The sequence below is a fragment of the Apis cerana genome, linkage group LG1 (assembly GCF_029169275.1).
Source record: "Apis cerana isolate GH-2021 linkage group LG1, AcerK_1.0, whole genome shotgun sequence".
Classification (NCBI taxonomy): Eukaryota; Metazoa; Arthropoda; class Insecta; order Hymenoptera; family Apidae; genus Apis; species Apis cerana.
In genome coordinates this window covers 25,004,619-25,022,173 of record NC_083852.1, presented here as the reverse complement: position 1 = coordinate 25,022,173, position 17,555 = coordinate 25,004,619, and the positions used below count along the sequence as shown (strand labels likewise).

Genomic DNA, 17,555 nt, shown 5'->3' with positions numbered 1-17,555 from the left:
TTAATCATTTCCTCGCGGAGGGGGGAAAATTGGAAAAATGGTTTCTCAAAGGAATCGCAATCGGTTACCGAACCTCTCGATAAAACGAGTTTTTTAAATCGCGAAGATTTATTTATATAATACGAAATAATGGATCAACGGCAATGGAATAACGAAATGGACGGGTGATTAATCAAAATCGATTCGTTCAAAGGTTCTTCACCTTCGGATTCGATTAGAATCGAGTTTTGGCCTTGCTCTCCGTAAATTGAATTAATGTTTTTTTGGAGAGGCACGCGGTCCACGATATCTCGATCGCATTGCTGAATACGAAACGGTTGGTCCTCGAGCATCCGAGATATTCCCCTCTTTACGTCTCAATTAAATCATCGTCGTACAACCCTTCCTCGAGACGAGCGTTTCAATATTCCTCCATGTTTTGATTAATCGTTGGTGGGCAAGAGAGAGAGAGAAAAAAAGAGAAACGAAAAACGCTGGATCGATGGCAGTTTCGAATTAAAATAAAAAAAAAAAAAAGAACCGTGGAATCATTCTCGATTATCGTATTATTGCGGCGCGCAACTGACGTTAATTAAAGCCTCGGTGCATCGATCTCACTAAATCATACGATAACGTTTCATTGAAGTAGCCAGTCGTTAACCGTTTCCCCCGGGGGGGAGGGATACGTCGTCTATTCTGTGTCGTGAATGGCAATGGTCATTAATGGAAACACAATAAGGCCTGTGATGCGTGGTGAAAAAAAGAAAAAAGAAAGGAAAAAAAGTGTGAGTTACGATTCACCAGCTCCCATCTGGTGCTGAGAATATCTCCCCGAGTTACCGTATAAACACGTCTCGAGTAAAGCGTTATCGCTTTATGGGTTTGTAATATCGCTCGTAGTGCTTACGATCGTTCTTCACAATGGATCTTTAATAATTTATTAAGATCCGCGTGCTGGATGAATGCGCGCACTCTCGGAATGGAAATTCTTTCATCTTCCATTCAATTTCTATTTTATTTATTTATTTTTTTCCTCGCATGGTCGTCTGATAATATAATTTTGATAATGGAAAAAGAGTGGAAAAATTTCTTATTATATTCGATGTAAAAAAAAAAAGGAATCTCGTATTTTTTTTTTCGAGACGATAAACGAAGGAGCGCGGTAAATTTAAAACAAAGCACAAGACAAAGGGTTAAACTCAACGCTGGTGGTCTCTTAGAAACTAAGGGTTCAAAGTGCTCGATATTATTTACTATATCGTGAATAATAGCGTGAACTCACAAGTTATATTATTAAAAATATCCAGCAACGATTCCTTCATTAGCGAATCGAAAAATCGTCTCATCGAAAGTAAAAAGCGCAAGAAAATATTCGAGATTTCGCATTTAAAAATCTCGAAATTCCATTCTGCCGTAAACAGTTGCGCGGTTTGTCGATCGAAAGATGCGATTCGCGATCTGTGGAAAACGTGAAACGAAAAGTTCGATCATTTGCCCGAAGAATAAAATGGAGGTGGCTATCTTAACGCTCGTAAATAAATTTCGAAACGTCGGAAAGAGGAGATTGCGGAGAGGGAGCAATACCGGATATCGCAATAAAAAAGCTTGGCTTGGCCGTGTCGCGATTTTACAAAGCATGCCCGATGACATCCATTACGTCTTTCGTGTTAATTGATTCGATGGAAGGCTCCGCTGGAGACCGGAAGCGCGGTATCACGGGTTCATCCACTTTGTTTCTTTTTTCCACAGATTAATCGTGAACGGGGCGATTCGTTGCTTGGAAACGATGCGATTACCATGTAATTATTTTCCGCGAGGATTGTTATCGTTGTATGCCGAGTATTTTGTCTATCTTTTTTTTCTTTTCTAGAAACATTAGTCGATTAATCGATTGCACGTGTATCCATTGCGCAAAGAGTATCGATCAACGATTTTCGATTTTTCACGTCAAATATTAATATTTTTTTTAACAACGGATGAATATAACATGTTAATATATAAAGAAATGGGTGAATATTCGATGGAAAAAATTGATTTAAGCTTGACATTGGACGATCCTTCTCTACAGAATTTTTCTGAATCGAGGAAAATAACGTTTTTAGAATAATCCCGTTGCGATGCCCGATACTTTGACGTGTGCGTGAGATAAACATATGGAGCTATGTTTAATGCAAGTAAATAAAAAAATTGGAACGCAATATGCGTCGCATATGCTTAGTTAATAAAGGATTAAACTTTTTTGACCGATTCATCACGAAGCGATATAATTTCATACATCTGCTTCTTTTTTCAAATATTCCAACGAGTACATCATTCCTCGTGTTCTATTGTTATTTTATATATCAAAAAAAAAAAAGGAAAGAAAAGATATACTCGAATAATAGTTTAGCGAAGATTCGTGGAAGAATCGTCAATAATCGTTGTCCAATAAGAGATAAAAGAATCGAGTATTTCACATTGTTCCTCGAGGAAGATTAATAAGGGATTGCATTAAGAGGTGGTATTGTTCCGTAGCATCAAGAATGCGAATGCGAGCGCCACACGTGCGGCGAAAGATGCGAAAAATGCTGTCCCATGTACAATCAAATTCCGTGGAAACCTGGCACAGCTGCGAAGGGCTTTCACTGTGAGAAATGCAACTGCAATGGACATGCAACCTCGTGCAGATATGATCAGGATGTGGCCGATGGAAGAATGTCCATGGACATTCGTGGGAAATTTCGTGGCGGTGGCGTCTGCATTAATTGCACAGTAAGCCCGAATTTCTCGAGTCACGTATTACGCGATTTATCGTGGAATTTTCGTCCGGGGGGATTCTCGCTCGACGAAAATAAAACGCGGGAATTATTTTCTCAAATATTTTTCGAATACTTCGAATCTGTCGTACGATCAATCGTGCGATAAATTTTGCATCTTTCGTTTCATTTTATTGTTTTTGTATTCTTGTATTCTTTGAACGAAATTAAATGAAACGTTAATTCTGTATTCTTTAAACTAAACTCCTTCCATTCCTGTGTAATTTCTGTAGAATTGGCATCTATACTGTGCTTCGTTGGATACAATGGAATCTTTATATTAACTCAAATCCGATAAAACTTTCTCAAAGTTTCGTTTTTCTTAATTATTTTTTCATCGATTCTTATTGGGAAAAAATTCATTCTACTCAACAGCTAATGTACGGATTCCATTGTACACTCTCTAATACTCAGATTTCAAAGTAACATTTTAAAGTAACGTTTTAAATGATTAAAATTTCACTTTTATTAACATTCGTTGGGTAAAATGATGTGTTCCAGGAGCACACGGATGGAGTCAATTGCGAGAAGTGTCGAGTTGGTTACTACAGGCCAAACGGGGTTACCCCTGATGCACCTGAACCGTGCTTGCCCTGCGACTGCAACGAGCACGGTAGCACGGGTTACTGCACCCCGGATGACTCCTATACACACATGGGAAAGGTATGCACGTGTAATTGTACCGTTGCAAGAAATGTCTCAAGATTTTTTTTTAATAAAATATTTAATTAAAATCCACGAAATTACAACGTATTTTAACTCAATCAACTTTTACTCTTCTAAAGATATAGAAGAAAGGCCTCGAGATGTTCCGATCTTGAATAGAATACTCAACTAGATTCCACGTTTTTTTTTATGAATTCCAACGTTGTAACTTTAAAATTGAAATTGCAATATATTTTATAACTCAGTGTTGGCCAACGAACTTTTATTCTTCAGATCCTTTTTGAATAAAGTACTCAATTAGATTCCACGTTCTTTTTTATAAATTCTCTTCCAATTCTTTCAAACTTCAAAATTACAATACATTTTATAACTCAGTGTTGGCCAACGAACTTTTATTCTTCAGATCCTTTTTGAATAAAGTACTCAACTAGATTCCACGTTCTTTTTTATAAATTCCAACGATGTAAGTTTAAAATTGAAATTGCAATATATTTTATAACTCAGTGTTGGCCAACGAACTTTTATTCTTCAGATCCTTTTTGAATAAAGTACTCAACTAGATTCCACATTCTTTTTTATAAATTCTCTTCCAATTCTTTCAAACTTCAAAATTACAATATATTTTATAACTCAGTGTTGGCCAACGAACTTTTATTCTTCAGATCCTTTTTGAATAAAGTACTCAACTAGATTCCACGTTCTTTTTTATAAATTCCAACGATGTAAGTTTAAAATTGAAATTGCAATATATTTTATAACTCAATGTTGGCCAACTTTTATTCTTCAGATCCTTTTTGAATAAACTCAACTAGATTCCACGTTTTTTTTTATGAATTCCAACGTTGTAACTTTAAAATTGAAATTGCAATATATTTTATAACTCAGTGTTGGCCAACGAACTTTTATTCTTCAGATCCTTTTTGAATAAAGTACTCAATTAGATTCCACGTTCTTTTTTATAAATTCTCTTCCAATTCTTTCAAACTTCAAAATTACAATATATTTTATAACTCAGTGTTGGCCAACGAACTTTTATTCTTCAGATCCTTTTTGAATAAACTCAACTAGATTCCACGTTTTTTTTTATGAATTCCAACGTTGTAACTTTAAAATTGAAATTGCAATATATTTTATAACTCAGTGTTGGCCAACGAACTTTTATTCTTCAGATCCTTTTTGAATAAAGTACTCAACTAGATTCCACATTCTTTTTTATAAATTCTCTTCCAATTCTTTCAAACTTCAAAATTACAATACATTTTATAACTCAGTGTTGGCCAACGAACTTTTATTCTTCAGATCCTTTTTGAATAAAGTACTCAACTAGATTCCACGTTCTTTTTTATAAATTCCAACGATGTAAGTTTAAAATTGAAATTGCAATATATTTTATAACTCAATGTTGGCCAACTTTTATTCTTCTAAAGATATAATGGCCTTTTCCAACGATCATACGAAATTATATGTATAAATATATATAAATCGGGATTGATTTTTTTACCATTCGCGAGTTTAAACACCGATCGTGTTCCAGGTAGCAGGCGCTTGTGATTGCAAACCGGGTTACTCGGGGTACAAGTGTGACCAGTGCGCTGCCGGTTACCGCCAATTTCCCGATTGCATGCCCTGTCCGTGCGATTCCCGCGGGATCCTCCCATCCCACGATTGCGAAGGGGATTGTCTGTGCAAGGCGAACGTCGCCGGCGAGTTCTGCGACCAGTGCAAACCGGGACACTTCGCGCTCACCAAGGAGAATCTCGATGGATGCCTTCCGTGTTACTGTTTCGGGATCACCGATCGCTGTTCCATAGCCAGACTCTCCTACTCTGCGGTAGGTTTGTTTGAAAAATTATTCGACGATATCTGTCTCGATCCTCGAATCGAGAAGCGATTTTTCAGTTACGATATCCGAGATCTGTAACTAAATATCAATTACATCGTCGGGATCGAAAGTGATCAAGCTGGGTTTGGTTGAAATTTATAACGTACGAGGCGATCAAAAGAAACGAAAAGGTCATGGCTTTGCAACAAGTGTAGAAGAGAGGAGAATGGAAAGTAACGGGGATATCGAAGTATTTAAGAAAAATGCGTGTTTCGAGAACGTGCTTAACGAGAAACTTACGACTGACAAGCGTAGAATGATCGTTAACCATAAAAGGAACGGAAACTAACGAGCATTTAAGAAAAGTATTCGAGAGAAATACGCAAAGTGTAATATGTATTTCATTACGTTGCATTGGTGAAAGTAATTAAAATTGCCACGTCTCAAATCCGATCCCCTTGGGTTTGAACACTCGAGTCCTGCCACGATTCACGTTTCAACGTGAGATGGATAAATGGACAATATCTGCATTTATCTCCTCACGAGTAAACGACGAGTGGGCAATTACTTTGTCGCATGACAACTTTCCTGAGTCGCGTGTTGTGCATCGAGTATCAACGTGTTATAGTACGTTGTTATCGTTTTAACGCGAAACAATTAAACGGGAGAAATTAAATCCCAGTTTCGTAAAAAGGAGCAGTAAGAGTAGTTGTAAAAGTGTATTTCGAAATGAACTGTTAATTTATTTCCTTTCGAATTACATTATTACTATCAATTGTTTAATATTTCAAATTTTCAAAAAATTTCCACTTTTAAAAACGTTTCGTTCGGATGATCCATTTTGATGATCAATTATTTTCAGATATCTTCGATGGAGAATTGGCTGGTGACCGACATGAACGCAACCCGCGCGATTGTTCCTATTTTGGACACGGATAACGGGTGGCTCACGATCGCGGCGTTCGACGTCGAATACGATAGCCCGTTCTGGTTAGCTCCGCGAATTTATTGCGGTAATCGAATCTCGGCTTATGGGAGCAATCTTACTTATTCCGTCAGCTGGGTCGTTATGCGCGGTGACACCAGTGGAAAGCCTACCACAGGACCCAACGTTATTCTTGTCGTAAATATATATTCTTAATACGATATACGATAAATGATTTCGTCGAATAATAATAACGCGATTTATTACACGAATAAAAATTATTCTTAATATCGAATGATAATTAGACGCTTGAATATATATGAAAAGTGTACTATCCTGTACATATATATATATCGTATCTTTTTAGGTCTTTAGTTTGCCCTGAAAGGATTAGATTACGTTATTTTTATTTTTTCTCTTCTTTTCGTTTCTTTTCTCTCTTCTTATTAATCTCCTCGTCTCGTTTCCTTACAGGGTAATAATGGGATGCGAATAGCTTACGGCGAGGAACAATATAATGGGCAGGAAGCAGAGATCATGGTGCCTCTTCGCGAAAATGGCTGGTATCACGTACGCGACGAGATTCAAGATATACCTACCAGGCTGAGAAGAACCGAATTTCGCGGAGATTCCGTTAGCAGAGTACAAATGATGAACGTTCTCATGGATTTGAAGTATCTTTTGATAAGAGCGCAATACCATTCCGAGCAGATCGAGGGAAGGTACGTAAAAACGTTGAGTGGGTAAAAAAAGTTAGAAGTAAAAGTCGCGCTGTTTCCATTATACGTAAACAAGTTTTTATGTACACATAGAGGAGAAGTTCTTCTGCGAATGTTTTCAAGGTTAAATATGTTTATATACGTTTCAGTTTACAGTCAGCAGTCCTATCGACCGGAGAGGTTTCGTCCGATGGCGACAATAACAATTTGGTCGAGAATTGCGAATGTCCTCAAGGATATACCGGCTTGTCTTGTGAAAATTGTGCGTGGGGTTACGTGAAATTAATCAAGAACGGATCTGATTATCAAGATCATCACGTGTGCGTAAAATGCGATTGCAATGGGCACGCGAGTACCTGTGATCTTGTTCTCGGAGAATGCACAGTGAGTATTTGTATATTATATTCTTATAAGCTGTTATTAAATTAGATATTTTTTTCAATAATACGCGTTTTATTTTGCAAAATAATTATTTTATTAATATCGCGAAGAAAAATAACGCGGAATCGTCGAAAAAATATTGTTTCGAATGAAAATTGTATCTCGTTCGTGACCATGTGCTAAGCATGTGCAATAGACAAGGAGAGAAAGTAGTGAGAAAAGGATAGAGATAGAATAAAAATATTGAAATCAGCGCCATCTTCAGTGTGCCGCAAATGAAACTCAGTGGGCAAGGACAGAAAATAGAAAGAAGAGGATAGAGATAGGGTAGAAATTAACCGCCAGTGCCATCTCTCGACCGTTACAAGTATCTTTTTCGACCATATCTTTCAAAAGTACTCGAAAGATGGCGCCAGTGTTCGATTCAGTCTACCTTATCTTGCCTCGAAATGGCAATATGATACTTACGACATTCGAGAGATGGCGCTAACGACCAATTCCTATCCTTATCTCTATCCTTTTCTTTCTATTTTCTGTCCTTGCCCACTGAGTTTCATTTGCGGCACACTGAAGATGGCGTTGATTTCGATATTTTTATCCTATCTCTGTCCTTCTCCAACTAATCGTTATTCTTCCCTAAACTTTAATTTTAAAACGCAAAAATTTATGCGTTCCAGAGACGATTCCGATAATTTATTAATTTCATCGTTTTCTTCGCCTAACTTTTCAACCAAGAATCTTAAGAGAGCCCATCGATGTTTCTCTTTCAATCGACAAAGTATTCGAATTTAAAATCAATTTATTATCTTTATTCGATAGACCTGCGAACACAACACCGTGGGCCCGAAATGCGATCGCTGCGCGCCCGGTTTTTACGGTATTGCTCTCAAAGGCACACCAAACGATTGCAAAAGATGCGGCTGTCCACTTTTGATCGAGAGCAACAATTTTAGTCCAAACTGTCAACTCGATGATCCCACCGACGTAGATAGCGGATATGTGTGCACGCAATGTCCAAACGGTTACACCGGCGATCATTGCGAAAGGTAACGGAATGAATAAAATTATATTTTCGTATCACACGGTCAAGAATTAATTAATCTAATCGATGAAACATGAAAATTCCTTCCGAGATACTTTCTAGAAAAGTGAAAATAATTTCTAAAATTTTAACGATATTATCGATATCGATGAAAACTTAAATTCAATTTTATCTGTGAAAGCTGTGACGTAGGATTCTTTGGAAATCCTTTGATACCCGGTGGCACGTGCGAACCCTGTTTCTGCGGCGGCGGCCCCTGCGATCAGGAAACCGGACGCTGCCTGGAGTGTCGTGGTAACACGGAAGGCTGGAAATGCGACAAATGTAAACCAGCTCATTACGGAAATCCCTTGGAACAGAGCTGTTTGCGTGAGTATCGTCGATTACTTCTGGTTCGTTATTTCATCGACGCCAGCACGCGATATCGTGGATATCGAAGCGATTCTTGAACATTTCGATCGCTAAATCTGCAATATTTCATGCAAATTACGCCATCCGTATATTTAATAAAGAGGAGTTGTGGTTTAAACAATCTTCCCAATTAGAAAAAAAAACGAATCCTTTAAGTCGGCGATAAGCTAATGACGAAGCCAGATACAGAAACATAAGAATTTCCAATTTCAAAATACATATTTCATCATTAACAGTACGTATACGCCACAAATTTTACACCCGTATCTCGCCTACGTACGCGTCAAATGCTAAATTATCCGTTAACGGATCATTTGTACGTATATTTTGCATATTTCAAGATATACTTGCAAACATCTTAATTATCCTTTCGATTAAAAAAAAAAAGAAAAAGAAAAACTCGACAATCTTACAGAAGAAGATGAAAGAAGTTTTCGCCTCGGCGAAAATAACCTTTTTCGAGATGAAAAGGTGGTCCACCTTTGCAAGAACGTAAATAAAATTAATCCTAGACGTAGAATCGTTCGATTTCGAAGAGCCCCTTACATCTCCTCCCTTTTTGTTCGATCCAACATCGATTTAAACGCGGGAAAATAAGTTTTTTTCGAGATGAAAAGGTGGTCCACCTTTGCAAGAACGTAAATAAAATTAATCCTAGACGTAGAATCGTTCGATTTCGAAGAGCCCCTTACATCTCCCCCCTCTTTGTTCGATCCAACATCGATCCAAACGCGGGAAAATCCGATTGCAGCGTGCAACTGCGATCCTAAGGGCAGCGATTCCCCGGAATGCGACGAGAAGAGCGGCCAGTGTCCCTGCAAGCCCTTGTTCGAGGGTCGTGACTGTTCCTCCTGCGTGGAAGGTTACGGGAACGTGACCGCAGGTTGCAGGGAATGCGACTGCGACGTGGGTGCCCTCGACGAGATCTGCGATCCCGTAACAGGCGAGTGCAGGTGCGCGGATGGCGTCCTTGGCTTCCGCTGCGACCACTGCCGCCTCGACCATTATGGATTATCCGCGGATGGCTGCAAAGGTAAGTACCATTTCTTCTTCTTCTTCTTTCATATCTTCACAAATGTATCGTGATCCTTTTTTCTTTCGAGAGAGAGAAACGATCGATTGATTTTAAATTTCCTAAACGCGTACTCTTCGATATTCTCCCCCTCGCAAAAATCGCGTAACACAAGAACGGAAAGAGCATCCTCTTGTTTCAACTACCTTAAGTTTATCTCCAAGTTGGCTCAAGTGCGACGGGCCACTTATCCGGATATATGGACTTAGCGGAGTCGAGGATGCCGCGCTCGAGATCCACAAGTGGCGAGCCAGCTATCCTCGCGCGCTTCTCACCGTTTCGATACCGTATCATTCCAAAGAATCTCTATTTTCATCTTTTCCCGTTCCAGAAACGCGCGAAAATGTTCAGTTTCGAGGCGTGAATTGTATCTCCCAAACGTTTATTGAAAAAAACCCTCGTTTATTGAAAAAAAAATTTTCCTCAAAGCGGGCGGTATTTATAACTTTCAAACTTCTTACTTTGGAATCAAATAACATTACGGAATATATAATAATTGCGTGATAATGATAACTGTTAATAACGGTGAGAAGCAAATGATGAAAGAAAGGTACAATACGCTGCATCTTGTGCGGAGCTATTGCATAGTCGTAGGCGTATAGTACGCCATTTTATGCGGAGAGAGCGACTAATAGTCGAACTAACGAAAAGATTAATATCGATCAATATTCGGTATTCCGTTGTGATCGCACCCTTAGATGTTGGTAGCTCGACCGTGGAAGATTGGGTCGGCGGATCGGCTGCGATCCCATAAATCGTAATCATTCGGCGAACGATTCGCGCTTCCCTTTGCTCGTGATCCAACCGTGGATCGTGATCCAGTTGCGTAATCCACTCGCGAGATCCCGTTAACTCGAAAGATCGATCGATCCACCCATCGCGACCACGAGATCGATGCAGTCGCTCGTCTCATTTCTCCCCCCCTTCTCTCTCTTTCTCTCATTTTCCAACCATGTTCGCTGGATATTGTCGATAATCGAGATATTGTCGTCGGATAACATTTTTCACGTTTCGAAAAATTGACTAAGAAAAATCGTTGGAGATTAAATTAGAATTTTAAACTTCAACCAGGTTAAAATATATGCATATATTCTTCGATGAAGCGCGTACGGAAAATAAAAAAGAAAGGAAAAAGGGAATTTATCGTTTTCGCGATCTCGCAACTTATCCTCGGCAAGAAATCGAATCCTTATTTACGATTAGTCGAAACGCCAAGGCACACCGTATCTCTCAACAGCGTCCAGATACCAGAGGGGACAGATATCGTAAGATACACCGTACACGAGCCACTCCACTCTTCTACTTGTCCGCCAGACGTTAATTATCTTCCTCCCATACGACGAACCAACGTTCCTCTTTCCTACGCCTTTATATTTCATCCTTTATATTTCCATATGTATATGTATATTTTGGACAGCAGGAGAGGAAGGGGCGACAGGGATACATTTCTCCATTCCCGGAAATGACGAAAGCTCGCGGAGCTCGCATTGTGGTATCCAACGTTGCGAACGGTTGAAGTTTATATCCAGGATCGCGCGTCCTTTACCGTAACGTAACGCGCTGCTCGAACACAGGCGGGGAGGATCGTTTCCACAAAGTATCGAGGCTTGTTTCGAGTTCCGACTCGAGTCGAAGTTTACAAGTGGACCCGAGTTCGCATTTCAAACGAAACGATACCACGCAACGGCGATGGGAGGGGGGAATGGCGGCGGGCTCTCGTATTCGCGATAACTTGTTATTGCTGGCTTTTTTTCTGAGAGAGAGAAAGAGAGGAATGAAACGTACGCGAATTTTTCACGTTTTCGCAGTTGGAATACGGAATGCGAATTCTAATTCTGAAAATTCCTCGTGCATTTTTTCTTTTCTATGATTAATGGTAAAGAATGGAAGAAAGTATGATAATATATACGCAAAGAAAAATTGTAAAGATTTAACGATAAAATGATACGATCTCGCGAAATAAGGTAAATAGAAATTTTCGAACGAGTAAAAAGCAAACGAATCATTCTGATAATCTTTTTCTGCGATGAATGATAAGGAATGGAAGAAAGTAATACGCAAGTGCAAAGGAAAATTGTTGGCTCAAAGTGCAGAAAGGATTTAGCAATAAAATCCCGTAATATTGCAACTTTGCACGATAGAATAATAAAACGATACGCTCTCACGAAGATATGGATAAAGATTTTCGAAAGGAATGGTTCGTATTCCAATAACCTTATCCGCGTGGTAGAAACGAATGTCCAGATTCTAAAAATTCTTTTTTCCACGCTCGCGACAACGCTCGAAGAAATTCGCGGAAGGAATTCGTTGCAGGAGAAAACGCAGGATTTAAATCACGTCGACCGGCCACTCGTTAAAATCCACTCGTTCCTCGATTAACCGTTTGAAAAAAATGAAGACACGAGCGCGACATACCATTGTAAGGTATCGCCGTTCTAATATCTCCACCCAGTTTTCGAGGGGCCACTCCCTACGCACGAATCTTGCTCCGCGACTCGACGTCCAACGACAATCGCGCTCTATAATAAACGCGACTCTCGAGGGGGTCGACGATTATCGGAGTCTCGGCCGCGCCGTTTTCGCGCTTCTCGAGTTTCCATCGCGCCGATCTCTCTCTCTCCTCCACCCACGCCCCATTCCGATCAAGGATCTAAGCACAGCGCGGAGCAACAAAGTATGTTTTGCCAAATGAAAACGAAGAGATACGGTTTCGAACGTTATATACAAACCGTCTCGCGTTTCTCTCTCCTTCGAATCAACGATCGAACGAAGGAAGAGGAAATTTCCTTCCACGATTTATCGTAGAGGGCCGAGTGGTATAAAATTTTGGGCTGGGAGAGTAGATCTAGTTTCTTTCCACAAATTCTACGTTTTATCCCGTTTTCACGTTCAGAGCGCGTGCGCACGATACCATTATCGTCGCGGACGAGATAAACGCTGATGGTGATTTGTTCCCACTGTTTTCCAATTCCTCCGCGATCTGGTTCTCATCATGCTTCTCATCACCGGTGATCCGCACTTTATCTTATCGGTTCTCGCGCCTGTGGAAAGGATCGTTATTGGGGAAGAGTGCAACGAATTAGTCGACTTATGCGGTTGGCTATAGCGGAACCGAATGAGCGAGAGGATAAATAATCAAACTCGGTCGAAAGGATCGATAAGTAATCGTTTATAATTAAGTCGCGTTTACATCCACGCCGAGTAACGTAAATATATATCGAAGCAACTCGAAAACCTCCTTTCGACGCGCAGTTATAATAAGAATTCGGAAGATTACGTAAGGGTTACGACGAGTAATTCTTTTCTATTCACGCGTGTATGACAAGTGTCTATATCCACGTGAAACGTACTTATTTGTATTTGAGACGAACTCGGCGCAAAGGGAATTTGCGCGCGTGTATTTTCGGTAGAAGCGCCGCTTAAAGTCGGCACTAAGTCATTTCTTACATCCGTGGCGGGGAGGCGGGAGAAGAAAAGACGGACCCCCCTCCATCCCACGGCTTATCGATCGAGCCGCACGATAAAACGTCATTCCCTTTTTAAATCGGCGCCGATACACAATACGAAGTGGCGGCGATCCACCGCCCCGATAACGGCCCTCTGTATAAGGAACCCTTCGCGGACAGTGACACGGAGGCGACATTTCGTTCTTGCTTCCCTCCCCTCCCCTTTCCCTCTTTCACTCTCGATCCACGGCCGCAAAAACTCGACGAAACCGCGGAATGCCGTCCACGAGGACGGCCTCCTCTTCTTCCTTCTCCGTCCTCCTCCCTATTACCTCGCGGATCATTACACTTTCCCTTCATTCAGATTTTTCGACGACTCCTCCCTCGCAAAATTCCTTCGGCAGAAATATCGAAGAGGAAAATATCGGGGGGGAGAAAGGGGCTCGTACGTTTTATCATCCGCGAGCGTCGATCGAGATCTTTCTCGTGAAGGGAGAACCACGTCACTTGCGGTGAATATCCCAGGGAAATCCGTCCTCTGTAGGATTTAATTGGTGAGTCCTGTCCTCTCCCGCTCCCCTCCCCTGCGTATCGCCGCGCATTCTACGCGAGTGGCGCGCGAGTTTCTCTTCCAGCGAGCACGTAACCCTCGCTAATGATGCAATCGGCCCATCAGATAGCCCTCGACCGGCTGCTCCTTATTTCCTCGCTGCTTGTGTATATACCTTATATATATACTCACCTGATCATCTGGTGCTGGTCCAGGGAGCGCGTGGGTTGCTCGTGTAACGGGTGCTCCTCTTTAATTAGATATCGCCTTTTTCCCACAATCCTCAACGGGTTATTGTCTTCTTCGCTTCGCGTAGTACGTAATGGTATGTGATAAATGGTTCGTAGGATATTATAATATAATCGTCGTGGGTTTCTTTTTATTTTTTTCATTAGAAAAGAAGAATAGGAAAAAGTGGAATCGAGTCGGTTTCTGGAAAGGAAAAATTGTTAGTATTTGAATTGGTATAATTTATACGAAAGGGAATGGTGGAATATTTGCGTGTGAATATATCTTTTCTTTAACGTGACGAGTTTTGTCAACTTCTTAAGAAGTGTTATAAGTGTTAATAAGATTGATACTTTTTTTCATAAAGAATATCTAGTTTAAAAGAAGTCTAGTTTTTGTTATTACCGAAAAATCATATACATTTTTGTCCCGGATCATGAATTTTGATTCCTTTATTTTTAGAATTGAGTGAAAATGAAAGTTTATCCGATACGTATTTAAAAACTCGATTATCCTCGATTAGGTTGTTTACAAAAAGAAATATGAATTGAAGCGTTTGAATGATCAAAATCATCCTCTGCGAGACGCAGAGGAAAATACGACGGAAAGTTTTAAATAATAAATGAAAAAGAGGGGATCTTTCGCGCACGGTCGAATAAAATAAAAAGTTTGCAACGATAAAATCACGGTTAATGCAGGGTTAATCGCGTTATAAATTTGTTCGCTTCAACTTTATCTAATTGCGACATTACCTCGGCTTGGAACGCCTCTAGCGCATACCGCGAAACGCGCCAATTCATTCGACTCCATCCTCGCGACCTTTCGACTCGTTCCATTTATCTCCCGATAAAATCTCCAGCGTTGTTATCCCGATTGAATTGACAGTTGCGCGATTACGCAATCGCGTTCGTTTTGAAACACCCGTTAGAGCGAGTCGACACCTGGCCGGGCAACGTGATTCAAGGATTCCTGGGTTCAGAGAGGCAACGTCGAATAACGTTGGTCCGTCGGCGATCGATTTCATTCATGAATTCTCGCGGAAAAAATGGTGGAAAAGGAGAAAGAAGGGGCTCGATGGAGAGGAAGGAAAGGAGAACGGGATTTTATCCGATTTGTTAAACCCTCGTTGCGCTATTATCGGATTAATTACGAATACGCATACGTGATCGCATAAAGCGTACGCGAGAAATTACATGGCAGCGAGCCATATGTTTCGTTGGCGACGCGAAAACGCGAGTTTTTCTTCGTTCGACGCGTATTTCTAAGATGAAATCGTGCGTGAAATTGAAAGGCTCGATCCCTTTGTTTGTACAGGAGGGCGCGTGTGCGAGAGATGTGGATTAAATCGCTTCGATCGAAGATTCGATTGGAGAGTATCGAGGGCTGCGATGTTGTGAAAATATCGCATAAGCAAGGATAATCTCGCGTAATAAACGTTGAGACGCGGAATACTCGCAATTTTTCATCTCGGAGATATCGAGTTATTATTGGGAAGGACATCGCGATACGCGATGATTAATCGAATCTAATTATCCAGGAATTTTTGTTACGCGTGCTTGATTATTTTTCCCTTCGATAAATATGTAAATACTTATGAGTCACGAAGTCGCGGAACATGTCAACTGAGACTTCAAAAATTATTCGCTCGGCCGGGCAAAAAACGCATTATCATAACTGGTACAAATTCATTGGGTGGAACGTTTTTTTCTTTTCTTTCTTTCTTTTTCTTTTCTTTTCTTTTCTTCTTTTTTCTGCACCGACGTACCTGCGAGAAACAAACTCGAGACCACGAGTTCTTTTTAAATTCGCGTCAGAGGAGAGAGGAGTAGATAAGCGTGGATTTAAAATTAAAATTATTTTTTTTTCTCTCCATCCGTTCGTCGTTGACCGACGAATAAATCCTCGATGATCGAATCGATATTGGAAAAAGTACGGAATGTATAAGGAGATTTTCGAGTGGGAGGTCTTTGTTTAAATATTTTATGTTTACTCGGAAGAGGAAGAAACGGTCTATTAACATCCTTCCAGTTTGTACTCTCTGTACTTAATTAAGAGTACAATAATTAAACGGGGAGAAAAGGTTCGAGACGAGACGAGAAACAAATGACGCGACGGATGGGATCTTACGATAATTACAGTCTCGTCCATATTAGCGTTTCGATTATAGGGAAATATTGGACGTTTAACATCCACCTCGTACAACGTCCCTACTTCAATTTGTTAATTGAAACATCGTTAGCGTATTGCTCGTTGCCAATTAAACTTGGAGTTAAATTAAAACTACGTCCACGGTGTATATTCGCTTGTAAATCGAATGCCCCGCCAATCGTCTCTATTTCCAAAAGATTATCTCTCTTTTTTTTCCTACACTTTGTTTCTTGTATCTTGCATTCACGATTAGAGTTTAATCAAAAAACTGCATTCGTATATTATTTACAAATCGTTTCTACGATTCTGCGATCGTCTCGTATCTCGAAAAGACTTAGTGCCTTTCCTTTCTTTTATTACAAAATTACTCTCATCCTCTTCTCCTCTTTTCGAAAAATACCTTCAAATCCACTCTCCATATATAAACATATAATACACACCTTGCTCGAATCGAAAACGAAAACTTTCTACCATTGGATCGTAACTTGGCCATAACTCTTGAATCGTGAATACTCGCGCCTCTCGAGGCCGAACAGTACCCTCGGCCGTGCACAGCTTGTTGGAGAGATCAAAGGATTGCCATGGTCGTTCCCATCTCCTTCTCCACGATCGGCCACGTTCCTCCTCCTCCTCCTCTTCCTCCTCTAGGTAGCTCTGTTCCCCGGGAAAATAGACGAACACGGCCGCGGTCTCATGCGTGTAACCACGTCTAAAAGCCATTCTAGCACCTGCGGGTGGTCCCCCCGCGCATACCGCCAACTTGTAGCCAATCAATTTCCGTACATCCAGCCAATTTCCATAAACTGGCCGTTGATCTCGAGTAAAGGCGATGCTCGAGGTCGTTTTTCTCTTGCCTCGGAGCGGGCCCGAGCGGTGTCGCGCGCGTGCAACACACGCTCCCGGGCCCGAGAGAGGAGGGAAGGCATCCGCTTCGTTTTATCTCGAGCCTCCTGGCATTCCATTCATCGCGTAGGTAAAACGCAGCCACGATATCCCTTCGTTTCGCGGGGATTAATCCATGGAATCGATGTAATCTCAGATTATTTGAACGATGGCTGAGGAACGTTAAGGAGAATGGTTTGACGAGAATTGTTCTAGAGTAGATCGGATGGGATTACGCACCAACATGTGCGTGTAAATGAAGGATATTTAAGTTGGGCTGGTAATTTCTCGATGACGAGTGGCAGAGTTATTAATATTTCGGGGATTTGTTTCGTAGGTTTGATGAGTAGGAATTTTGAACAATTCTATGTTCGTATTTTTAAAAGAATATAAATGGTTGGCGAGTTGTAAGTAAAAGTAAGATATTTTTCTCTTTCTGTTTTTAATTTCTATCTTGAAATTTGTAGCAAAAAAATATGTTGTTTATAT

General features: G+C 40.5%; 1 protein-coding gene across 5 annotated transcripts in view; it reads left to right on the top strand.

Annotated features, from left to right (window-relative positions):
• The window catches only part of LOC108002067 (laminin subunit alpha-1), a 146,119-nt gene that overhangs the window by 50,454 nt on the left and 78,110 nt on the right, over nucleotides 1-17,555 (top strand). For 3 of the 5 annotated variants that reach the window (XM_062087070.1, XM_062087072.1, XM_062087071.1), the window contains 9 exons: nucleotides 2,494-2,730; nucleotides 3,276-3,437; nucleotides 4,975-5,271; nucleotides 6,125-6,385; nucleotides 6,662-6,909; nucleotides 7,056-7,290; nucleotides 8,107-8,333; nucleotides 8,511-8,698; nucleotides 9,492-9,773. In XM_062087070.1, the coding sequence (XP_061943054.1) occupies nucleotides 2,494-2,730; nucleotides 3,276-3,437; nucleotides 4,975-5,271; nucleotides 6,125-6,385; nucleotides 6,662-6,909; nucleotides 7,056-7,290; nucleotides 8,107-8,333; nucleotides 8,511-8,698; nucleotides 9,492-9,773 (2,137 nt within the window). Of the gene's footprint in view, nucleotides 1-2,493; nucleotides 2,731-3,275; nucleotides 3,438-4,974; nucleotides 5,272-6,124; nucleotides 6,386-6,661; nucleotides 6,910-7,055; nucleotides 7,291-8,106; nucleotides 8,334-8,510; nucleotides 8,699-9,491; nucleotides 9,774-17,555 lie in introns of those variants that run through there. The other 2 variants (XM_028668864.2, XM_062087074.1) reach the window with 2 other exon arrangements.